The sequence below is a fragment of the Barbus barbus genome (genome assembly GCF_936440315.1).
Source record: "Barbus barbus genome assembly, chromosome: 5".
NCBI lineage: Eukaryota > Metazoa > Chordata > Actinopteri > Cypriniformes > Cyprinidae > Barbus > Barbus barbus.
The window spans coordinates 39,317,254-39,343,646 of record NC_136733.1 but is presented as its reverse complement, the minus strand read 5'-3'; the positions used below and the strand labels follow the sequence as shown (position 1 = coordinate 39,343,646).

Sequence of the window (26,393 nt, the reverse complement as noted above, 5' to 3'; positions counted from 1 at the left end):
ATGACAACAGTTATGCTATTTGCATACATTTTCTATTTGTATTTACATTTCTACGATATGCATGATTCAAAAATAGATATATTAACCCAGCTGGCTTAGTTATGAGCCACCTGTCATTTAAATGCAATGAATAAATGAAGAAGGCCTTATTGTAGTTTGTATCAGTTTAATGCTTTTTATTGCATTCAGCACCCGAGTTATCCAAAGACCACTGTTATCTCCTGCTGTTTTAGTAATGCCTTCCCTGGGGTCTGTGGGTGGTGAGTGTGGCTTGAAGTGTCTCATGAGTTTCCTCCCCTGAGCTTTGTGTACACAAATCTAAACTGGGCATGTCAATGTGATGAATGAGTTGTGTACAGACTTACAGTTAATCAGAACTTACCGGTTTTAATATAGTTTAATGACATGATTGCACCAAAACGCCGCAGTTGTGCAAACATAGATAGATAGATAGATAGATAGATAGATAGATAGATAGATAGATAGATAGATAGATAGATAGATAGATAGCAAGGCAGAAATGCTGTGTAATACTCTGAGCCTCAAATGGGGTGACAGTTTTTATTCATAAATTCATAATCATATCATAAATTTCCCTTCAATGCAACTAGGTTAAAGGTCACTGGAATGAGTAAGAGCTGGATTTGAGGCAGATGATGCACTAGTTCTGAGTGTGTTACTGTAGTTTAGTCTGCTGTGTGGGATTTGAAGCAGCCTGCACCGATGCGCATTTGGCCGCTTACAGCTCGCTACAGACGAGAAACACCCTGCAAACGACATGCCACGAAAAAATAAGTTCCTCGGAGTAATATAATAAACCAGCTCACTTCCTCTGGCAATCGCAGAAGTGGCGGAAGTACGTCAGTTTGCCAGACTCCGAGCGTTTACACTTGGCAGTGCGATTTCTGACGAGCGAGAACAGAGAGAAGAGGAGATGTGAATTATCCGCTGTCTCTTTAAAGCCACTTAGCGAAGCGACGCGTAAACACGCGACGTCTTTCCCGTCAGCCGCAGCGCGCGGACAGCGTTCAGGAATGGAGGCGTTCAACTTACTCTCTGCTGGATAAAGAACTCTTTTCCTGGTTGGATATGATTTGTTTTTGGCGGATTGTGAGCTGAAGAAGGATCTTTTGGGGATATAACAGCGTTCTCAGCTTGACGCGGACCGTGTAGTCTCGGATGGTTTCGTGGCGTCTCTTCATATTGAAACTTGTCGATGCAATAAGTTCCTATTTGTAGATTCTTTGACAAACACGCGGATGCTTATTTAGTTGTTTCTGGCACAGCGGTTCATGAAACGGGTGGGAATGAAAGCAGGGCCAGCAGCGGTCTGCAGCAGACACGCACGCACTGATGTTGTTGTATTCCGTTGCAACAAAGTTGCCGTGCGCTTGGAATTCACGCGACCGTAATTAAACAGCCATTTTGCACCTGTTTAAATGAAGCGAGGCGTTTCGATCCTGTGACGCCGTGCTTTGGATTACACACACACACACACACACACACACACACACACACGCCTCAACCTGCATGGATCACATTTGTTTGTTTACCACGTTACGGAGCTTAACATCCAAGGTCATACTGTAAATTGTTTACAGGCTCCAGTATCTATGGGTGCGTTTTATTGATTGTGTGGAATCGATCGGTTTTGACGTGATCGAGTGTCATTTTTTTTTGTTTTTTTGCGTTGGGGCGGGGGGAGGACATCGCACCGATTTTAAAATGGAAGGGAAAGTGAAGCAGAGTCGCAGATCCCGTTCGCAGCGCGAGAGAGGACGGAAACGGGAGGCGCGCGCCGGGGAAGCCCAAAATCGGAGCCCCTCGTCTGGTTCCGACCGGGAGCGAAGTCCCGGTAAAAACGCTCCGCCGCGCTCGACTTCCTCGAGCAAAACCCCGCGACCCCCCCGGAGGAAGAGACGGGAGTCTAGTTCTCAAGAGGAGGATATTATTGATGGATTTGCTATAGCCAGTTTCATCAGTTTGGACCGTCTCGAGGTAAGAACCGGTTTCAGTATTCTGAACACGTCTGACCGTCTACGGTTCAAGTTTTTATTTTTTCCTTCTTTATGTGATCGTGATGACGTGCTAAACAGGTGTTTGCTGTTGTCACAATGTCGCATTCCAGAAGTTCCGTTCCCGGTGAGCGTTTTTGACGTCAGAACACCGATAGTTCCCGTCGTGACGTAACAGAGGTCACGGCTTTTGCCCACTTCGAGGAATACAGTCAATCATTATGAAGGGTCTGTTTGAGGTTTGAATAACAAGAAATTCAATATCTACTCGAGTTTGTCTTGTGCTGAAGTGCTGGAATGATTCGTGACACATCAGGAAGTTGTGGTTTTTATGGTTTTGGGGGTTTCTCATGAAGAGCAGCTGTAAATGTCACACATCTGTTGATATGCCACTCTGAGATGGCACCTATCATGACTGTGCTGTGGCTAGGACGAATACTGCCGTCCGACATGATAAAAACATCTAGTATAAAATGTATGCGTCAAGTTTTTGGAAAGACTTAAATAAAGTAGGCTACTTGGGAGTATATTTTGAGATGTAAACATCAAGGTGTTACTCATTTGACCTACAGCATTTTTTTATTTTAAAGGTCAAATCTGAGATATAATTTATTTAACCTAATGACCTTGACACAATTCCTATGAAGAACTCCATTATTTCGGTTTCATTATTTTTTTTTTGACCAAAATGGCTTCCTAGTTGTTGTTGTGTTGCACTGACTTTGATTTGGCTATTTAATGTGTTCTTTAATTATTATTAATATTTCAAAGCATAGTATCGACAAAGATCATTCTGATTATGCCAACCTATTTAGGCCAATAGATCTATAAGTTACACTGTCTACATATATATTTTTTTAACTTTAAACCTTACAAAAATTATTATTTTTTTAATTCAGAAATTGTTGAAAGTCGTTTTGATCTTGACCAAAACATGTCATGTCATTGACCCATATGTAGATTAAAATGAAACAGAAATCACCTGCATTATGTCCAGATTGCTTCTATAAATCAAGGTGAACTACTGTAACCCTTCATAGAGTGAATGTGTATTTGATGTGTGTGTGTTCCAGACAGGATCATTGATTCATCAAGTGTGTTTAAACATGTACCAATAGAGAAGCTAATAAGGGCAAGTGAACAACGGCTTTACATGGGTGTTGTGCAAACAGCCTTGTATAGTATAATCAGCTGAAGTGGTGGGTTATTGGCTAGCGAGTGCGAGTCTGTGTGGGTACATTCATGACAAATGACAGTGGCCGGTGAACTGTAAAACAGGGCTCAGTCACATAAACAAACAGAGATATGCTTCTACATTGACTGTGAATGATTTATGTGTTACGGTTATATAAAAGTCAGTTTGTGTTCATTTAAACATTAAACTGCTAATTGACTGGTAATTTCTCTACTTTGCAGACGTGTTCAGGCGTTTGACCCTCATAAGTAGGCATTCCCTGGTCTGATTACTGATGGCATGCTTACATTTTCATAAACGCATTCATTTGTGATAACAAACAGTGCAGATCTTAGCCCTAGAGACTAGATCTCCTCATATAAGTTGTTCATAGCACATCACTTAATATAAGGATTTAGAAGATGTTCTAGTTGGCATGCATCTTTTGAGAATCCACTCACATGAGCAGCATAATTCAGGCCACTGCAGACAAATGCATCTTTCATTGTACTTTTCCTCGTGTTTTGCATGTCTGATGAACAGTTAAGTGAGCAGAGCTCTCCATCTGGCAAAGGAAAAGAAATCCATCAGATGCATTTGTTTGCTACTTAATGATTTGCTTCTGAATCTGCTTACCTGTGTATATTAATTTTCCAGGGTGATTTAAATGTCAGCTGTGGGATATGATGTGGTGTGGTAGAAGCTTTGAGATGCATTTTAGCAAAATTACATAATGCCTCCCAGCTCTTTAAATCCTTCTGTGTAATGAAGTACTTAATTGATAAGAATGCTGCAGTTATTCCCCCTCATGAGAACGAGGAGGCTTGTCTGAGTGTGTGGTTGTGCTGGATATATATTTCTCTGGGTTTAATGTTTCAAGTTGGAATTATAGTTGTGTAATTAGGCCTGTACGTTATGTGATTGTAAAGTTTTTCATTTGCATTTCTGCATGATCCGATCTGTTTTTTTCTCATTGTGACTTTATGACTTAACTGACACACAAAGAAACATCGTATTCAGTGATAAATAGTTAAAACAAAGGCGAAGCTGATGAGATCATAGTGGAAACTCAGGATTTTTTGGGAAGTGCCTTCAATAAAGCATTGTACTGGAATGTGACGTCTCCAGTTTGGTGATTTTAGTTCTTTAAAGTCATCATGACATTTTAATGTTCCTTGAGGTTCACTTAAAGGTTTTGCACAAAAACAAGTATATATGTGTGTGTAAATGATTTTAAACCCTCCGTGTAAAATGAACCGTTTTAAAGAGGCTCCTTTTTAAAGGTCACTAAACAGCCACCGATTAGCTAACGTCGTTGCTTTTGAAAAAATATCATGGTCCCTTGCTATTGCAGATGAGTAAACATTATCCATTATTCAAAACGGTCCGTTATAGACAAAGTATTGTAAAATAGTATACTTATGATATGCGACTTCAGCCATTAAGTTAATAAATATCAGTGGATGGGGCCTGTTGTACTATGATGTGAAACTATTTATCAATGTCTTGCTCTAGAGGCCGTCAGATGCAAATGTCTTTGCCCATGTGACATCACAGATTTGACTATCTAAACGAGACATTTTTGGAGCTTGGTTATTATAACGAGGAATATGTTTTAAGCTATGAAACGTGCAGGGTGTTTTAATAGTATAAAGACCTTTCACATGTCAAAAGATCAAGGAAATTTTAATGTCTCATATCATGACCCCTTTATGAGAATGATGATGAAAACTAGGTTTTGTATTCCTGGTGTCCACATTTGCACTTTTCCTGCTCTAAAGGTGCCAAACCTATTGATAACTGTTCTAAATACATTGCAAGTCAGACAGGAGGGTGGAGAGATGGTGTGGTGAGGCGTTGGACAGTTTTTTAGTTTTTTGACCTCTGCATGCTTGTCTCTTTGAGAGAGTGAGCAAGTGAGTGTGGGAGATGAAGAGGTGGACGTAAGGGAATGATAATGAAAACTGTGACCTAATATGCTTTCTTTAAAGGGATCATATAATGCTATTTTAAAGATCATTATTTAGTGTAACAGGATATGTTGACATGCTTTAATGTTAAAAAAACACATTATTTTTAAAATACTGTACATTATTGTAGTTCCTCTATGCCCCGCCTCTCTCAAACACGTCGTTTTCTACAAAGCCCCTCCTTCCAACAAGTGCAGTCTGGTCTGATTGGCCAACTGACCCAGTGCATTGTGATTGGCTGAACACCACAAGCACACATTGGAAATGTAACGCCCCTTACCATAATCGCGAGCTTCAGCTTTCAAGTTAGTTTTATCAGTTCAAGCCTGAGAGGGGAACAGTCGCGTGACAGACAGTGATGATGATGCTCGTATGTATTTGCACACAAGCCTCAGTTAAGATGATTTCTGACGGGCTGTACACTCCACTGTGATGTGACCCTGTTCCCCTCTCACACACACACACATGATGCGTTTCGCGCAAATCTATGCATTTGAACAGTCAATAGCAAATACTTGAACTAATAACAAAACATACTTGCAGTCGCTGATTCAGAAGCACCAGATTATCATTGCGAAGTTGGAATTGACCCTTTTTTATTTGTTTTTTAGAAATAGCCTTCGTGCATAGCCAGCCTTGTAGGTTCACAAAAATGTCATCCATAAAATATGTTGCACAAATTCGAACATTTTGGTTGTTGTAAACAAATCTTAACTAATGATTCCTAATTGCATCTACTTTAGGAAGGCCAAATAAAGTGCTTTCGCATAGAAACACACAGCGTCTCCCTGACACGGCTGCATCAACACTACTGCAGTTACTGAAAGCACGCCGCCTTTTCTCCCTTGCACATTTGGGCGGCATTATGCAAATATTTCAACATTGTGACGTAGACATGTGTGGGTGTGTTTGAATGAGCCGTTTTAGGGGGGCGTGGATGAGTCTTAACTTCTATAAAGAATATTTCTTTGGGTTTGAGGCTTAGTCTTTGTAACTTATCTATGCATGAACAGCTTGTAGCACTCCAAAGAGAAAGGAAAACTTGAAATCGCATCATATGACCCCTTTAAGATTTCATTGGTCATATAGTTTTTCATTAGTATTTGTTTGACTTCAACACTAGTCAACAGAATGTTCTGCAACCTTTTCAAGACCAAGTTTGAAAATTCACCTTATTTTCCACTTGTACTATTTTCTAGCAATTTCTTATTTTTTTTCATTAATCACCCGCTGGCAGAGAAAGCTGTTCAGGGAAGACCGAAACGACAGACTAGCGTTAGTGCTCCTCTGAAAATTGCAATAAACATAATGGGGGAGAGATTGAGAGGAGTCATAAGTGGCTCATTAAGTAATAGTGTTTTCTTTTTAAACAGGCAGACCTTTGCTAGTCCAAGTTTCTCATTCTGTGAAAACTATTACTGTTAAACACTTACACATTGAATCTGAGGATATGTTTTTCCGATATGATTTATGAGCATATGAGTGATTTTTTGACTTGTGTAGTTCCCTCTGACACCATAGAAGTGTTTGCTATAAACTTGTTTCTGACATGTTGGAGCCTGTTTTGACTTTCGTTTTCAGGGCTTTTGGTTATCTGAGTTGTGGTTGTGGTTTGCTGTCTGTTTCTGGGTGGTGATGAATCGTTTCATCAAACAAGTTTCAAATCATTATATGCACAGGTTTGTTGACCAAATATAGCAAACAAGGCCTTAATCTAACTATCAGAATGTCTTTTAAGCTGCTTTATTTTTTGGCTTCTTCATGTTTATGTAAGTGACCACAAAATGTATAGCATTTCAAGCTGATTACAATTGTACAAGTACAAAATCAAGTAAATTTTTTTAAATAAAATTGACAACTTTATATCTCAACATGGATGGCGTACAGGGCTGGGTTAGAAGGCAAAAACATTTATTTTTTTTATTTACATTTGTACATTTACTCTAAAATAAAAAGGGATATTTTATTATTTCTTATTTTGTTTCTTCCTTTTTCAGAAAGAAGAACTAACTTTATGGAGTATTTATTTATTTTTATTCACTAGATAACAGTAAATAACTACAGTCATCAACCAGTATATTGCCAAGGCCGTTATTTTTACAATTAAGCATTACTATTTTTTTTTTAAATGTATTTATTTATTTTTCAAAAATTCTTATCAGTCGTACTCTAACAATAAATAGTAAAGAGCACTTACAGTTTTACTAAAACATTTTAACATGAAAAAATGCCTTTGCAAATTAATATAAAAAATCCCATGCAAATTTAATTGTTAAATTGTTTTAAATTGATTCACTGATTCACAGAAAGAGTTAAATGTTAAAGTTAATGGTCAAATAAAAAGCATATGAAAACCATCATGTTCACATTGTTTCTTTATTCAATATTGCCGACATAATCATCATGATTATATTGGCAATTTTTGATAAATCGGTCTCAGTCTTACTCTCACACGCACATTATTTCTTCTAGTTGGCACAGCCGTAATGAGTGTGTGTGTGTGTAGTCTTACATGTTGAGCCTCTGTGTGTGTCTTAGAGCATGTTTTCTTAATAAATGACGCTTGCTGTGAAAGCAATTAGCGTAACAATTGTCGACAAGCTTCTGCTCTGAACGTGAGATAGCTGCCTCGGCTCCACGGGGAAAAGCCTTTATGGTCTGACTGATACTAACAATAATTGCTGAGAGTGCTATTCCCACATTGAAATAAGATATGGAGATGGGAGAGGTTCTCTGAGGCCTGTCTTCCTCTCTCTCACACTCCTTCCCTCTCGATTACTCTGCCCTAGTATGTTTTAGTACATTTATCCTTTGCTGATTGGTGTGAAACAAGGCCTATAAGTCTATGTAACCTTTTCATAGTTAACCTGGATCTTGATTGGCTGACCGTTAGCAGGAAAGGTCATCAGACCCATTGCAAAATGTTTTTCCTCTGTCCCATTTGATCGGATGACTTATTGAAAAATGTACTCCAAATCTGAGTGGACGTGCTGGTTTTTTTTTTATGTACGCAGCCCATTTGCATGGGATGATCCCAGTTTATAATATGTTCTAGGAATGTTTTGCTAATGTTTCCATTAAGTTGATGAACTGAATGGTCTTTGAAAGTTTAAAACATCCCTATTAAAATTTTTAAATTATAATTTTTTTTTTGCTCGTGCTTATTTAATACTTTTTTGTTTAGGTACTATAATATTTTGCATTATTTAGTAATTTTTGTAGACCAATATAATAGGGCTGGGCAATATGAGCAAATATTCATACCTCGTTTTTTTTGCTAATTTGCAGTATATGGTATATATTTTTGGTATTTTGTATTTGGATTAAATAAAGTGAATGTAAGCATGTAGGCATATATCATGTGCAAAAAAGGGTTAAAATCACATTACATTCTAACATTGTAACATTGCAATCTAAAAACAAAAATGTTTTTAAAGATGTTAAATTTACTAAACTAAAAATGAAAATTGATTGAGTAAAAAGGCTATTTTAATTACCCCATTACACTTTACAGTTTTATTATACAAATTTAAAAATTCTACATGCATCACATTTATTGTTCAATTACAAGCATTTCAGCAAAATGTATATTTTAGTCAGAGTTATTGCGCTCCTATTTCATGAGGCTCTGTTTGTTTGGCGCGCATGGGTGCTGCGGTGCTCGTTCTAAATGAAGTCTGAAGTTTGACGGAGAATCGTAAAGCAAAAGCTCACGCACTTCTGACAACAAAATGGAAATATCTCCATGGCTTTCTAATATTCACAGATGGAGAATATAAAACGGCTCATCTCAAACACATTAAGCGGCGCACGCAGAGTATCTGATGGGGCGAGCCGCTTTAAACTGTATAAACTATAGGCTACTATATCTTACATTAGTTTTTGAAAGCCCTTCATATAAAGCTTGTCACATGTTTAGAACAAACTGTGTTATGCACTTTCTCCGCAGCAGTTCAATCTGTCCTCCCTAGATATTTTTTTTAGATGTGCTTGTATCAAACTACTGTATATCGATATTAACAGTATTGCTTCATACCGTATCGCTTATAAAAATATATCAATATATCGTACAAACTCTATATACCGCGCAGCCGTACAATATAAAGAGTTATTGATGACGGGCCATTTAATTATTAGACAATTATGCATGATACATCTTGGGTGTGCATTATTTTCTAAGAAATCAACGAACCAGAGTCAATTGTTCCGCTTATACTATGGTTACCACACCTCAAGACATTGTTCAGGTTTTGTATTTGAGAGGGATATTAAGTGTGTGTGAATTACCTGAATTAGTCTGTGCGTCTCTCAGAGTTTGGCAGCAGCGTCTCCAGTAGCGAAACAACTGTAAGTTCATCTGCTTCAACAACAGCGCCGTTATCATTATCACGCTAGTGAGAGATGTCAAGTAGCTTTGAAGTTGCTATTTTACTGATAAAATTGTCAGAGCAGAGCTGACAACATATTTGTGTGCGAGCGTGTGTCTGAACTGTATGTATGTGCATTTGTAAGGGAGAGAGAGCGGGATAAATAGATTATGAGCTTTCCAAACATAATAAAACATAATTTTGTGGCAAAAACATGGAAATAATTTATCCTATTGTTTAATATATTTATTTGCTTGGTCAGTGTCGTTGTAGGTTTTGGCTCTTTTGCTGCTGCAGGCTGTAAGGACCTTTTGAAATAACTGAAATCGTTTGGCAAAGTGATATGAGCATGTAATACGGTCAAGACCTGCCGGGAACTGCTTTAGCTGTGCGTTTCCTTATAAATAATTGCAAACCTTAGAACATTCATAAGCCAATCAGATTCAAGCATTCAACAGACCTGTAAGTAATGTCAAGTGGTATTTGGCATCGGCACTTGTTTTCTGTTTTTCTGTTTGACCAAAAAGTGTCTGTGTTGCTGTATAAAGAGTAAACTGGTTGCATGTACAGTCATTAATTTAATAAATATTGTGAAATAAAAAGTGCATGAATCTCAAGGGTACAACAGGGCTAAAGGCGCCTCGAGGTAAAAGGCGTCTTTTGATATTATTTTCATCTAAACCACTAGATGGCACAAAAACGTAGCCCTTTCCAAAACATTCGCGTTTCAAGATGCACATGCAGGGCTCCAGACAAAAAAATCGAGTAAGGAGCCATTGGCTCCTATAAAAGAAAAACTTAGGCGCCAAATTATTTTTTTAGGTGCCACAGAATAAAAGTGGTTTATTTTATTATTATCATTTTATTTTCCCCCCCTATTTTAACATTTCAATCATTTTGTCATGTGTTTATGTCTTATCTTTTCTAGGCTTTATCAGCATTTTAATCCATCTTGTAGATGATCAGGTCGACCGGGGGACTAAGGTTCACTTAAAGTGTAAATTAAATGTCTTTTACAACTTGAAATAGGCTATACAGTCACAAAGAATTGTTCGTTACACAGAATCTGTACCAATATCATGGACCATAAGCATCACTTGGCAACTGAGTGCAGTGCATCCTATAAATGTTGTCACGTCTTTCACACATTCAGTCTGTTTTTCTTCATTAGTAAAATGCAATTTTATAGGAGGAGTTGAATCATGTACAACAGAATAAGTAAAAATATTAATATGCAACAGCGCATAAATATAGCAAAACGCTCCTCTTTATAGTTATTTTTCTAGCTGACTGATGAGTTTATGGACACTGAGTGGTTATTCTGAGGTAAATGTATTACAATGCAATGTTTACAAGCTTTATACATTTCCTCAGTTTGAAACACAGCTTTTCCATAAAACATTTCAGTAAGTTGTACTATAGGCTTTCTTATTGCCTACCTTTTGATCATGTTCATTTCATACTATAGTAGTAAATCGAAATATATAATGGGTTCACTTGCTGCTTTAACTGAGGTGCTAAAGAGATCGCGCCTGAGCATTAAGTGCGATACTCTCCGCTCGCGCGATCCGGACGCATACACGGACCGTGTGGACGCGGGGTACTGGTGTTTATATTACCCAAAGTGTGCGCTTGTGGTCCGCATTAAAGAGCACCCAAACCGCATCATTTGAATTTCCTAGCATTTTAAAGCTGATACTTTGTTTATTAAAAAGTAAGACAGCACAAAGCTTTTTGCGATTACTGGATGGCAAGTGCGCTTCAAATAACAGGAAGTCCATGCATTAACAGAACACAGCATAGACTAAGATCTCGATAAGAAGATCGACCGGACACGTGTAAACGCATCTGGTTGTTGAAACCACATATGGTAATTTTACTCCTCCCATAATATTAAAATAATAGACGTGTGAGAGCGTTTTATAGGCTATATGGCATGTTATAGTCAGATATGACCGCGCAATGCAACAAGCATCACCGCGGATGAGTAGCGGAGTATTTCTTCAGCAAGCGACGCGCAAACTGAATGAACCTGAAAGTAAGCCGCAGACGCTCAACACACAATCTTCTTCATTAAAAGTAGCGAGACTAGCCTATCTTTCCAGTGCTGATGCCGCGCGCTCTCTTGATATTGAAATTAGCTGATAATTAATAAAATTATCCATTGCTTTCATTGACGTGAACTCCGTTATATTTGCATATGAAGCGGGAATTGAAGAACGGATTTATATCCGTTTTGCGAAGACACATTTATGTGGTCAAGTGTAAATGGGGAAACGTTTTAACAAATCATATAGATATCCGATCAGAGAAAATGCATGAAGTGACCAGGTGTAAACAGGCCCTTTCAGGTCTCTCTCACTGCGTTCAGCAGACTGTGTGCGGCAGAGACGAGGACTGTTTGAAACTCTTTTCCAGTAAAACTTTGATGCGCATCGTCTTATGTAAGTTTAATACGTGAACATAACAAAAGATGTGAGCGCAAAACAATCAGGAAAAAAGTCCTTTCATGCAAATTATATATAGTCGCCAGTGGCGACCTCAGCAAAAACTTCACTCGCAAATTAATATTTTTGGTCGCAAATGCGACCATTTTAGTCGCAGTTTGGAGCCCTGCACATGTATATTTGTCTGATCCTTGACGTGATCGCGCTCAGCAGCGCAAAGTTGATTCTGTGCTTGCTTGATCTAATATTTAGTTTTTTAAAATGTTGTAGATTTAAGTAGCAAATGAGAATCGCTAAAATTAATGCATATATTTTGAGACAAAGTTCAGTTTTCCGTTTTGTTTAAGATAATTAAAGCAACAGTTTTTAAATAACAAAGGAATTTGTACGATTATGGTATTTGGGGCTAAAAGCGCACCGTAATTAACATGATAATTAATAGATGGCTGACTTTTCCATTTGTTGACATGATATGGTTAGATTCAGATGGTAAATATCATATTATGTTGGGTTTCCATATTAGAGATAATCTCCATGTTTAGAATGAAACCATCGTATTTAAAAACATGATATTAATAAAATATAATTTGTTGTTACTACTGTAAATATATATTCGATTATTATTGGATCTCCTTCAATACTTTCAGAATCTTTACTTATTAAAATGATTTTGTTTTTGTATTTTAAAATATATATTTTTTTATATAAACATATTTTAATGACAGTATATTTATTGAACAATTTTTTCAAAATAAGGAGAAAATTGTGCAAACTTTGCTAAAGTGATTGTTTTGAACAAGTGTTAGCTTAGACATTTAAATTTTATTTATTTAAAAAAAAAAAAAAACATTATTTTAGCTGAAGTATTTGTATCAATACCGTGTGTGGAGTAAAAGGCCCCTCTTGCCACCTCATACATTTATAAGATTTTTAAACAAAAACAATTTGAATGATTTATTTTCACACAAAATCTGTTGCTCCATTTAATGTTCAATGCAACGTATATATTTTTTCTGCAATAATACATTTTAGGCGCAGTGAATAGCACATTTTTTCTTAAGGTGGGCCTTTAGCCTTGTACTTTCTTTTTTTTTTTTTTTGTGCAAACACTAAGAACTTTTTTAAAGGGGTCATATAATGCTACATGCACTTTTACAAGTTGTTTGAACTGAAACGTGTTGGCAGTGTGTGTACACAACCACCTTATAATGATAAAAATCCACCCAGTGTTTTTATTTTTAAATCTACTAAAATCTTTACCCCTTTCTCAAATCGAGCCGTCTGTCCGTGTGACGTCACACAGGCGAAGGCGTTTTAGCACAGACTGCACTGGTGTCTCGCCCTGGGTGAGCTGTCATCAGTTGTTTCACCGCCGGAGCAGACGAAGACAAGAATGACTCCTAAGCGATTTGAGGTGTTTTGTAGTTGGATGTAATAGTAATAATGAACATAGCAGTCGTCATTTACTCCTGTCATCTGAGAAGCTGAAGAGGAAGGGAATGCGCCCTCAATCTACCTAAATGCATCTATGTTCGCTCAAATCATTCGTGATCTAGCTTCACCTCTAGCTTCACCTTCCTAATAATGTGCTAATTAGCAAGTTTCACGATGAATGCGGCTAAAGTAAACAATCTCTAAGAGAGGGGCGGAGTCATCAGAGCTCATTAACATTTAAAGGAGAATGACACCCTACCGCTTGCTCTGACAAGAGCTGACACAGTAAAAAAGGTGTTTTTTACTCTACCAATGAAATATTTTAACCAAACTATGTTACAGACTTTTCATTAAGACCCTAAAGAATAATATCAACTTGTGGAAAATGGGCATTATATGACCCCTTTAAAGACCATATAACTTTGAATGAACATTCTGTTAATGTTACTGGAAAAACTGTTCCTAGCTTTGAGAACCTGGCCAGAATGTTAGCCACATTTCTGAGAACGTTCACTGTTAGCTGGGATGTCCTTTCTTTTTCTGCCTAGAATAACACGTTGTGTGTAAACATCATTCTGAATTAGCTAGCGTCAGCAGCGTATAAACGGAAGTTGAGCGACCACACTGCCCTTTCACCACCAACTGCTGGCTGCCAGTTCAAGAGGTGTCATCTTGATTGTTTGGCTAAATGACGGTCGTAATGACAAAAAAAGGTCCAGTAGTGTTTAAAGGTACAGTACAGCCGCTGCTCTGCTTGAACAGTCGCAGATGCCAGCGCTTCTCTCTGTATTCTAGCTTACAGCTTAATGACTTCCTGCCAGGGCTAAAGTATGTGCTCACTTCATAAATCCCCCCCCTATTTTCGGCCCTAACCTCCCCTCTCACACACCGCTCCAGGTGCTGATGAAACCGTTCCCCTTCTGCATAATCATATTTCCTCTAGCATGAGCCAAAAACAGCCAGAGAGCTAGAGCTGCTTTTCTCTGGAACTCCCTGCCATACTCGTCCCTCGTGACTCCATGACTTTAAACGGTTAAGTGGAGACTTAGATTCTGATTAGATACAGTAGGTATGCTTGTACAGAATTAGAAATAAGTAGGAATTCTAGAACAGAGGTGTAACCATAGCAGTGCCACAGCTTTCCAGAAAACCGACATAAATAAAACACACCCACATCATTTTTCACCTTTAACTGCGTAACTTGATGATGAAGGCTTAGGCTATACAGATATTTTTATATGCAGTATTTATCATATAGGACTATATAAATAATATATGTATGTGTCTGTGTGTGTGTGTGTGTGTTAAATGTATGAAATTCTTTTTATAAACACTACAGTTTGCGGTTTAAAGAGTTAAACAAATAAGTAACTACTTTTCTTAACCAAGTCTGCATTTATTTGATCAAAAATGCAGTAAATAAAATTATAATATATAATATAATGTGTATAATACATGATAATGTGTAGATTATTCCTATGATGGCAGTGGTGAATTTTTAGCATCTTTACTCCAGTCGTCAGTCTCATATGACACTTCATAAATCATTCTGATATGCTAATTTAGTGCTTTAGTGTTTCAAAATGTTTCTTACTATTGCAAATGTTGAATATGGTTGTTCTGCTTTTTGTGAAAACCATGATTCTTTTTTTTTTCATGGAAAGTTCAAAAGAACAGTTTTTATTTGAAATGGAAATTTTTTGTTAACATTATAAATGTCTTTACTGTCACTTTTGATACATTTTTAATGCATGAAAACTATTATTGCTGAATAATAGTGTTAATTTCTAAAAAAACGTACTGACCCCAAACTTTTTAATGGTGTGTAAATATATAAAAATGCAGTATATATTTTATAATATATAAAGTTGATTTTTCAATAGTTCATGGTGAGTTTATATACCTGTAGATATCTGCTGAATATAATGCTAAGTTATCCAAGCTATTCTTCCATTTTACTGTTGCTGAAGTGTAGCCTCGAGAGTACAGATGATCTGTGGTTAGTGAACATTGGCGTGCAGCGTCAACACTTCCAGAGTAGACAACCTCAAGCTGTCACAGCATGAGTCGATGCTGGTTGCTTCCAGTGTAGACACGGTGTTATTGTCTGTCGGCAAGTTCTGGATGGGGGGTTGATGTCTTACAGGTATGAAATGAACTTCTAGAACAGGATTATTGTGCCAGAGTCAGTGAGTGCGTTTACATGCACCCTCATAATGCAATTATAATGGCGTTTTGGCAATATTGCGATTAAACTTTACCTAATGTAAATGCAATACTTCTCCGAAATCGGCAAAGCATATTTTCAAATAGGTGCTGTCTTTATAAATAAACCGCAGGTTTGAGTTTTGAACAACTACATTCTCGCCTGAAATACTTTTCATGATGCAATAACAGTAGTATTTTAAAATTATGCGAATATGGTGATTGAAATGCACGTGAACTCAACCAATCAGCATGCTCAGCGCCCAAGTCCCGCCCCCGAAAGTTCCGGACCTTTGAAAAAGTACTAACTCGCGAGCAGGGACTTTCTCAGGGGCAAATTTGTACCCGGAACTTTATTTAGATCCTGGTTCCTGCGGTGGAAACAGAGCAAGTACTGGCCCAAAGTCCTTAGTTCCTGGGTAAAGTTCCTGCGGTGGAAAAGGGGTTTATGTGGTGTATGCCTGTTTTAATCATAATAAACAGTGGCCGGTAACACGCCTAAATATGTGTTTGTCATTTGTGCTGTGAAGTATGCAAATAATGGTCAAAATAACCATACTTGGTGAATAATCAGAATAATGAAAATTGCATGTAGACTGGAATGAAGAGGTTTGCTGTCATGTAAACATCTAAAGTCCTTACTCTTGCATTATTGGTGCACATGTACAGTAAATGTAGTCATTGCATGTTCCAGAACAGTGGCTCTGTTATAGGTCGTGAAGAATGAATGATGCCAAATCCAAATAATGAAATAATTATTTTTTTATAATCATGGATAGTTTGTATAGCAAAATAAATAGGCATATATTTTATTTTTATATATAAAGGGCTTTCTATATATTTTATTTTTAGGATCTAAGGACACACATCCAAAAAAAAGTAGTGCATTTCATCATGGATGTGTCTTTCACGTAAAACTAGCCTCATTAGACAAATGAAAAAAAAAACATTTGATATTCCCTCATTCTTAGAGAAAAATATGACCCACACAACATTAAATATGGGTTCACTTACAAAAAGGATAAACATGATTTGTGCTGACCACATTGTGATGTGTGTGGTGAATTACTGGCTGCTGAGAACATGAACCTATTGTCATTTAGAAACATGCAGACTGTAAATAACACTTCCGCTGCTGTTTAAGCATTTACAAGTCTGTTTACAAGTTTGATTTTAAAGGAATAGTTCACCCAAAATTGGAAGTCTTCTGAAAATTCTCTCACCCTGAGGCCATCTTCATTAGAACACATCTGCTGTGAATGGGTGCCGTCAGAATGAGAGTCCAAACTGCTAATGAAAACCTCACAGTAATCCACACTATTCCAGTGTAAGGTCCACGAATTTGGTCCAAGGACGGTATCCAATCGTGGGTGAAGGTTTCCTGCGTGTTCTGTCTTTTTTTATTTAAAAAATTCAATCTAGGTTAAGTTCAAATCTGACTCCATTTTATGACCTCGAATTTAGATTGAAAGGCAAATTGGTTGTTTGTCTGTCTCTAATTATTCTTCTGACATTTGATTATTCTAGTTAATTCTTTACTAGTTTATATTTACTCCTTCATTCGGAATACGATCACAAACTCTCCAGTCTGATCATTAGTCTGAGGTTATGGCTATTTAATAGGTCGCCCATGCTTACCATTATTTAATTAGTGGTTCTGTTTAGCCCCCTACAGTCACCCATGTAACAACTTAGTTAAAGCTCAAACAATAATCAGAGGTTATGCTAGTACTATGAAGTATGCCTGAAGCATACTAATACTCCAATAATATTTTATCTAGCCCCCCATTGTTAATGTAACTGTATAACAACTTAACTAAAGTCAAGCAGTTAGTCAGAAATCTATAATCTCACCTGATGTGCCCCATGCTCCACCTAACCTGAGGTTTAGTATGTACTAACCCTGGCTTAACCCTGTAGCTAACAATTGGAATTTGCATTGATCAAGTAGAGTTATCACTTCTTGGGACAGAAGGTAATTTGCATGAAAGACCCTGGGAACTGACCCGCCCTCTACAGTGTGCCACATATCACTAAACTCTTACGATCTGTATTACCGTTTAGTTTACATCTTATAAGAATGAGACCATTGTACCAGTCGCCCTGACACAATTCAAATGATACCAAACATATCACTTGCATTAATGTAGAACATTATATTCTATTGACCATTTTGAGCTGACTGAGTAGAAGGATGGGTGAGGGGATTTAAGAAGAAACCAATGGACAAAAGGGAAGGAAGTTTCCTGCACCTTCACTCTGTGGGGTGTCTCGAAGATGCCCGTGCATGTTTGTATTTTTTGTTTCTCAGGAGTAGTGTTGCTTTCGTCAACGAAAATTATGACTAAATATCGTCGTCAACGAACCTTTATCACGTGACGAAAACGAGACGAGATGCAACGTAAATGCTGGTCATGTGACGATGATGATAATTAAATATAAAATGCAATATTGTTGACGAATAAAAACGAGGCTAAATGTGGTTTACAAAATAAAAACTATGCTAAAATGTCTCCATTTTCGTTGACTAAAACGAGACGAAACGAAATGTTATAACGTTATTTCGTCTCGTTTAGTCGCGTTATTATTTTTATTTTGCAGTATTTCTGTTTCCGGTGTCTCACTTCAGGTCGCACTGCGCAGACGCAGGCGATGTCACTTCCTCAAGCCCCACTCGCGGCATTATTTAGAAGACGACAACAAAGTTAAGTCTGACACAGAGAAAGGGACCGTGTGTGTGCACTTCTAACATGTTTGGTTGGTAAAATAAATGTTGTAAATTCAAATCAGAGCATCTTCTGTGTCTGGAATGGATGTATTCTTGAGTCTATAAGGTAACAATAATATAATAAGATAACCTTGTTTGAAATGGGTTTGGCTAAAAGAACATTTTGGTTTCGTCTATACTACTAGGTACTTATGCTATATTGACTGGGTTAAATAGAATTGCATTACTAAAAAGAGACTAAAATACAATTTTCATTGACGAAAACTAGACTAAATGTCATCAGTTTTCATCGACTAAAACTAGACTAGACTAAAAAGAGTATGAACATGACTAAAACTAATAAAAACTAAAATGACAGCTTCACACAAAGACTAGACTAAAACTAAAATTAAAACAGGCTGCCAAAAACAACACTAGGAAGGAGATGAAAGTATCTGAGGTGCTTTCATCCTTACCCCAGTCCATCAGTTAATGTCTTGTGAAGTGAAAGGCTGTATGTTGAGTTGTGTGTGAAATATTGGGATGTTTTTATCATCTGTTTGGACTCTCATTCTGACGGCACCCATTCAGGATCCATTGGTGAGCAAGTGATGTAATGCTAAATTTACCCAAATCCATTCTGATAAAGAAACTAACACGTTTACAATTGTATGGTCCGATGGCAAGTATATTTATAGAAAATGTTCTATTTGGCTGAAATTTTCCTTTTAAGGATATTTTGATTTATTTTTGTTTGGAAAATATTTTTGGTTTATAAAATATGAAACCATTTGAGAACTGCTGTTCTAAAGTATGGCTTTTGACTTTGTAGTATCTAGTATATCTAATTGGAATTGTTGTCTTGGAAATACTGTGGTGTGTGTCTACGGCATTGTTTTTTTTTTCTTTCATGTAAATGCCATTAGAGGCTATACAGCATGTTTTTCTCATGGTCAAATGGTGTTTTATTGGGGAGCAGCTGTTATGTTGATATTGTAGCTTTTCGACTGAGCAACAGAGAGGCCCTCACAGTCTGGCTGCTTTGAGGCTGGAAATAGCATACTGCCGCACACACGCACACACATGCACACGCACACACATGCACACGCACACACACACACACACACATGCACACACACACACTCTCACTCACTGCTGCCACAGCACATGAGTGACACTGCACTGGAAATAAAAGAAAAACACCTAGTCTGCGGGGAGGGACACAGTTGTGCTTGACTGCCGTCAGTTTCAAGTCAACTGTATTCCAGTTGTTAGTGGAAAATTGTCTTTTTCTGTCAGATTTTTTAACCTTAGTGATGTGACATCAGATGACAGCATTGATGGATGTGGCATGAATTCTGCTTTGCATAACGGGGTCATATAACACTTTATCATCATTGTAATTTTTCCTCAAGGTCCACTTTTAATGCAAATGTTTCCTGCATCAAAAACTGTAATTTAATTTTATATGACCGCTTTCTGTCCTTTCCCTTACCCTTTAAGACAATTAGGCCTGTAATACCTGGAGCTGTCTGCTAGCATTCCCATTCATCTCAGTGCTTTTCACTTTCAGAATGGTGTTTCTGAAAGCGGAAGCTTCTAAGAGGGATTAAACACCCCGTGCTAACTGGTCTTTATCATATCATGGGTCGACTTTTGCCACTGTATTTTTTAAGGCTCATTGATGCACTGTTAGAATTGGCTAAAGTCTTTTTTATATGAAATGTGTAACAACATTGTGCCATAACCATACAGATACTGTATAAATAAGCTGTTTTTGCAGTTTTTTTTTCTCATTAGATGTTGTTTTTGAAAGGTAATACATGTTTGATTTTTTTTCAAAAGTTTTATATTTTAAAAGTCTTTTAAATTCAAAAGATTAAGAAAAAATCATTATTTTTTTTATATGACCAGCATCACACTTTGAGTTGGACAATATATAAATATATATCCGATATTTGTTAGTTCAATAATTTTCGAACATCACACTACTGTTCTGTTTGGGATCTGTAAATGTTTTTGAACATTACGTGTCTTAAGCTTGCCAGGGCTGCATTTATTTGAACAAAAATGCAGTAAAAACAGTATTATTGTGAAAATGTGATACACTTTTTTTTTTTTCAGGACTCACTGATGAATAGATGGAATAGATAGAATTTGTTTTTAAATGTAAAAACGGTTCTAACAATTCTAAATAATTCGTACTTGCTAAAAAAAAAAAGTGTCAGCAGTCAAAGTCAGCTCATCTAGCCTATTATCTGAACTATTGCCTGATAATTAACTTTTTTTTAAGCCATATGTATGTAGTTATAGCAATAACATCCGAGTAAAATAATTATATTGTAAAAAGGTTTATGCGACGACTACTTTTTCAAATGTTGCTTTTCAATATTGTTTTTCCTAATTAAATTGTTCATGACCACTTTAACACCTTTTTAGTGCAGTGAAGGTTGAACGATTAAATTACTGTTGGATTCTTTTGCTGTTGTGACTGGCTGATTCTTTTTGATTTGGCAGTTTCTTTTTCCTAGAGGATGTAGAAAGACCACCTCGGTTAGGTCTTAAGAGCTATTCACTTCTCTCTTCAGAAACGCTGGGCTCCTGCAGCCCTTGTGAGACAGACAGGGTGCCTTAGGCAGGTTTATTCTGTACGCCTCAGCGTGCTCTTCCAGAACTGGCACACTGTCTGGCTGTTTATTGGTTTTGTAATAGGATCCATATCAGGAATTTTGGCAGATATAGAGTAAATGAGCTAACACACATTTGGACCCCACAGACTAAATAAGAGCCATTGTTTAGTGCAGAAAGCACAATAGTGTTTCTGTCTCAACGCCACTGCCTTAACGCTTCACAGAGCCAGAGAGAGAGATATAACAAAGCTTTGGTCAAAGTAATCGCTAATTGTGTGATTTCCAGACCAGAAGCTTTTGGAAAAGCTCAAAGAGATCTCTATTTAGGCCGTGAAATTGCTGTGATTCTCACCCCTAGCTGTATGTTGTACTACACAACACCTATTTTATTTGTCGGTCGGCATTCTATGGAGGTGGGGAGGTTGGCACCAGCCCCGCAACAATCTCTCCAGACCCTGCTGACACATGGGTGTGGTACACATACACACTTCACATGCAGCTATAACATGCCTTTGTGGCCTTTGGTCCTTTGAAATCTTCCTAGGAATTTTCTAGGCTGTTGGTTGTAGTGTGCCACCGGCAGAAACGCGGTTCTTTAGCTTGTGATCCGGGGTGCTGCTGACCGCATTGCGGGCATTCTTAAAATTTACACGTCTAATCACTTGGCTGTTGAATTCTCTGGACGCTTCTTTCTGCTGAGAGTCCTGGACTGAAGTTTCCTGAGACCAAAGTGTTAGAGAGTGAGCTTTCATTTGGAAAACTGATGCTTAAATATATTTTCAGTAAGCATGACGAGATTGATAAATGCTTAGATTTTAATAATTTTATAATCTCCTAATATGAAATGCAGTGTTTCAAACACAAATGATTCTTTCTTCAGCAGACAAAAAGGAAAATTGGTGGTTTACACTAAACTAAAAGTCATGGCAATTAGTTATAATTCACATGTGGTGGCAAAGAAATTGTTAGATATTCGTCAAATAATCAAAAAATGTATAACGGTTTCCACAAAATATTATGCAGCACAACTGTTTTCAACATTTATGATGATGGTGATGATTTGAAATATTTCTTGAGCAGCAAATCAGGATTTTAGAATTATTTCTGAAGGATCATGGGACAATGAAGACTGGAGTAAATTCAGCGGAATCACAGTAATTACATTTTCAAATAGATTAAAATGGATATCTTTTTAAATTGTAGTAATATTTTACAAATGACTTTTTTTAACTGTATTTTTGATCAAATAAATGCTGTCTGGTTAGCATGAGAGACCACTTCAAATTCTTACTGTCACCAAACTGTAGTGTCCATGACATGATTTATCTGTTCCTTTAATAAACTTTTGAGATCATATCTGTTCTAGTCAAGTCCTTGACATTTTATCATTTCAAGAGCAAGAAGTTTGCTCTTGAAATGATACAATATCAAGGACTTGACTAGACCAGATATGATCTCAAAACTTTTGGGAAGATTTTATACTTGCGTATGGAAACCTCAAACAGTTGTAGTAATCCAAAAGCAATGGCAGGAGAGTTTTCCGCTCTGTCACCTGCTGTATTTTCTCTTCCTGTTGCTGTCTGTCTGTCTCCATCTGTCTCTCTCTCTCTAAGCACCTCAAGTATGTGTGTTTATGTATGTGATGGCTCTTAAAGCATCTTGTTAAACATAATCAGTCTGTTAGCAGGCTGCTAAAAACAGTAGTGCTCTCTGCTACCCACATACTCGCACACAAACAAACAAACCCGAGCATACTGTCTGCAACTGAAAACCTGACAAGATGCCAAACTTGACACAGATTTATTTCAAAAGGCAAAGTGCTGTGTGGTACTGAGAAGGCAGCAGAGACAGTTAAAGGAACAGTTCGCCCAATAATTAAAATTCTGTCATTTTCTTACTTCCTTGGCATTACAAAAAAATTGTTTTTTTTTAAAGAACAAACTGAAATTCACTAATCGTTAAAATCTCCTCCTCCAGTGAGCTGCTGAAGTGGAGTTGAACTGGATCAGTCTCAATTGTGAACAAATCGTTGGACTGGATTTGTGAATTAAATAAATGAATTCTTCAAAAAGATCCTAGTAATATTCTTTAACAGTATTCTGTTAAAAGAAAGTCATACTGGTTTTGTCAAGATCCATGGATGTGCTTTCCACATCCTTATGGTGTTACATCCTCATTTTCTTGTGGTTTCCCTAGAGATGCATTTTTGGAGCATTAGTGAATCTAGCAATTCTTCCTCTCACTGCTTTAGTCATCATAATATATTGAATTCTCTTCTGTGGTTTACAGACATGATAGGCTCTGTGTAAGTAAGAACTGTCAAGCATAATTTATAACTTGGTCTATAACTTGTGTTTTGAGTGCAGACCAACTAAGTGAATGTTGTTTGGTGGCCTTTGGGAGTTAAAGTGATCATTTTTAGTGAACTATTTGAGTGATGTATTCAGAGAACGGCCTCTCTGATATTCATATTACTTCATTTTATCATCAACAATTGTGAATAAGTTATAAATATTTAATGTTGTTTAGCTCTAATAAATTATGAAATTTCTTTATTAATGGTATCACCAAACGTGATTGCAAAAATAATGACTGTTATCAAACAGGTCCCCCCCCCAGATAACTCCCACCGTCTGCCATTGGTCAGCCAATCAGATCCCACCCCAAATTCAAACCATTGGTCGATCTTGGTGGGTTACGACTGCTTTGCCATGCTTGTTTGCAGGGCTTTCCCTAGAGATGTCCCTATAATTATTATAATGTTAAATATGATCTATTATTATTATTATTAGTAGTAGTAGTAAATTGTTGAATATATATATTTTTTACTATTTTTAAAGTATTGCTATTTAACTGTAAAATAAAAATAGTACTTAAATATTATTATTATTATCAGTAGTAGTAGTATTGATAAATAAAATACATATTACTTGTTACTATTTTCAAATTACTATTTAACTAAAATAAAAAACAGCACTTAATAATTATTATTATTATTATTAATCATCATTTTACAGTATAACTCTAAAAATTACAATAGTAATTTTTATGGCTGTCTTCATTTCAAACATTAAACCATCAGCTTTTATTTTGGTGGGAAACCATGGGGAACCCTTAAAGCATCTCTTTTTTTTGATGAAAGCTGATTTATAAATGTGCCCACGGGTGATGCATGTTGCATTACCAAATGTGCATTAAAAGCTGTAGTCAAAGCAGATAACACGATGATTTTGTGTGGAGCAGCCTTTTTGATTTGACGACTGCGCTTAGCCATATCTGGTTTTATTTAGATTAATAGTGTCATTGTTTTTGCTTATCGGGTAGACCAACCTACAGATGATTAGACATAATTTTTTTGCATAATAAGCTGGGATAGGAGAAAGTGTTTTAGTTACATTAAGTTCAGCTGTGGCAGAGCTCACACACACACACACACACACGCTCATGTCGTGCTTGCTGATGCAGCCCTCTGGACTAGGTCATCGGCCGTCCCAGACAAGCGATGGATGACCTTTCCCGGGACGCGCGCCTCTCTCCTGTACTGATTTTTATTCAGTTCTTCTCTTCGGCAGAACCCCATCAGTATTCAGAAGAATGCTTGCATGACTGTGTGCTTGTGTATTCACCCTTGTAATGCATGTTTGTGAATGACACAGATAAAAAGGACGCGAAAGAAAACAAACCAACAAGCCCCAGCGCAGAGGACGTCTGAGAGATTCTGCGGGGCACAGCCGAGAAAACCACAAGGACGTTTCTCTAAATAGCATTTAGTGTTGTTTTACGGCTCCTCACGAGCAAAAGAAAAACAGCAGAGAGGAAATCTATGCATCAGTAGATTCGAATCCGTTTCATGACTAGAAGGCATTCTAGACTTGTGCGTTACAGAGGCTTTTTGTTCTGCCGTTTTTCCTTTTTTATATCTCCACAGTGTCTTGCATTACATGCACAGCTTGATAATAGTGAGTTGCGTGTTTTTGTTTTCTTTTTTTAGTTGAGTCCACTGAAGAAATCTCTAATGAATATTGATAAATGGTTGTTTTGGCAACTGTGAGGTCAGAGTTCTTTTTCTCTTTCCCTCAGAGGAGCAGAGCAATGCCAAAGCATGACAGATGTGATTGCGTGCAAACAGGCCTCTGCCGAACCTGGCATTCCTCTGCTTTTGTAGACACCAGAGCGGTGGTTTCTGTCCTTGAGGGTAGTAGCCGCTCTATTAGTGTGTTTATATTGAGGCTATACTATTTATTGTCATTTTATGCTTGGCTTAATAAAGTAATTGGTTCATTGTGTACACTGTTGGGAGAACAGGAATGGAAGTGATTTGTCATGTAGCGGACGCTTTCTTATGCGGAGCAACTTTTAGCCTTACAGGGATGATCCAATCTTTGAGCAAAACGTTTAAGAGACACTATATAGTTCATGAATCACCAGAATTTGGACTTTTGATCTTTGGATTGCAAGTTCAGACCTTTTAAAGACAATATTAGTTGAATGTTCAGTGGAAAATCATATTCTGTCATTTTTCACTGATAATCTATAGCTCTTTTATGACTATCGGCACTTAGCAGCTTTTTCTGGCAGTAAATAAAAGATTATTTTACAGATACACTATCATTCAGAAGTTGCTATCATTCACTTGCTGCTCAAGAAACATGTCTTACTGTTGAAAGAGATTGCATTTCTTCATATTTCAGGTTTCTTTGAAAGTTTATTAGAAAATGAGAATTTTTTGTAATACTTTTTTTTTTTAACTGTTATTTTTGATCAATTTAATGCATCATTGCTGAATAAAAGTATTAATTTCTTTCTTTTTTTTGCCTTTGTTATTTGACTGGGTTTTTGCACCCAGAAATATATCAGCTGAAGTAATACATCTGATTATCTAATACAGCACAATCTTTTGAAAAATTAATGAGTCACATGAAACTAATTGTATAGAAATTACAGACAGATGCCCTATTTTGCACTGTGCCCAGAGTAGTTAGTGGCTACAGAGGAAACACTTGAAACAGATCATGTGACCTCATAATCATCACTGTAGATGATTGACAGCTGAAATGGCCTCAGGATATGTAATAACAGGAATCTCTATTATGTCAGCCACTAAGTGTGGCGATAAGATTTCCTCCTGCTTGAATAATACTGATGCTGCCTGTGATGCAACTACTGTCCACTGGCTCTCACAGTCCGCCTCCTGATACGGTTGAGTAAGAACAGTACTGGGTGACCTTCAGAGATTTAATCACACCTCCTTTGTTTTTTAATTCTAAATTTGATTACATTTTGGCCACGTTTGAGTACTCTGCACCATCTCTGTGTCATCTCTCATGTTTATTGTCAGGCTTGTAAGATGTTTCGCAGCTGTGGTGTGATGTGGGTTTTGATTTCCATCTCTGTTGGTCTGTTGATGGGTGAACTGCAAATGAGGTGTTATATTCTAAACAAGC

At 37.1% G+C, this 26,393-nt stretch overlaps 1 protein-coding gene across 11 annotated transcripts in view; it reads left to right on the top strand.

Moving 5' to 3' along the window:
• Positions 1-964: 964 nt before the first annotated feature.
• LOC306870136 (fibrosin-1-like protein) overlaps positions 965-26,393 on the top strand; it is a 283,720-nt gene continuing 258,291 nt past the window's right edge. For all 11 annotated transcript variants that reach the window (XM_079417233.1, XM_079417238.1, XM_079417232.1 and 8 more), the window contains exon 1: positions 965-1,998. In XM_079417233.1, coding sequence (XP_079273359.1) covers positions 1,726-1,998 — 273 coding nt within the window. In that variant the 5' untranslated portion in view covers positions 965-1,725. The remainder of the gene's footprint in view (positions 1,999-26,393) is intronic.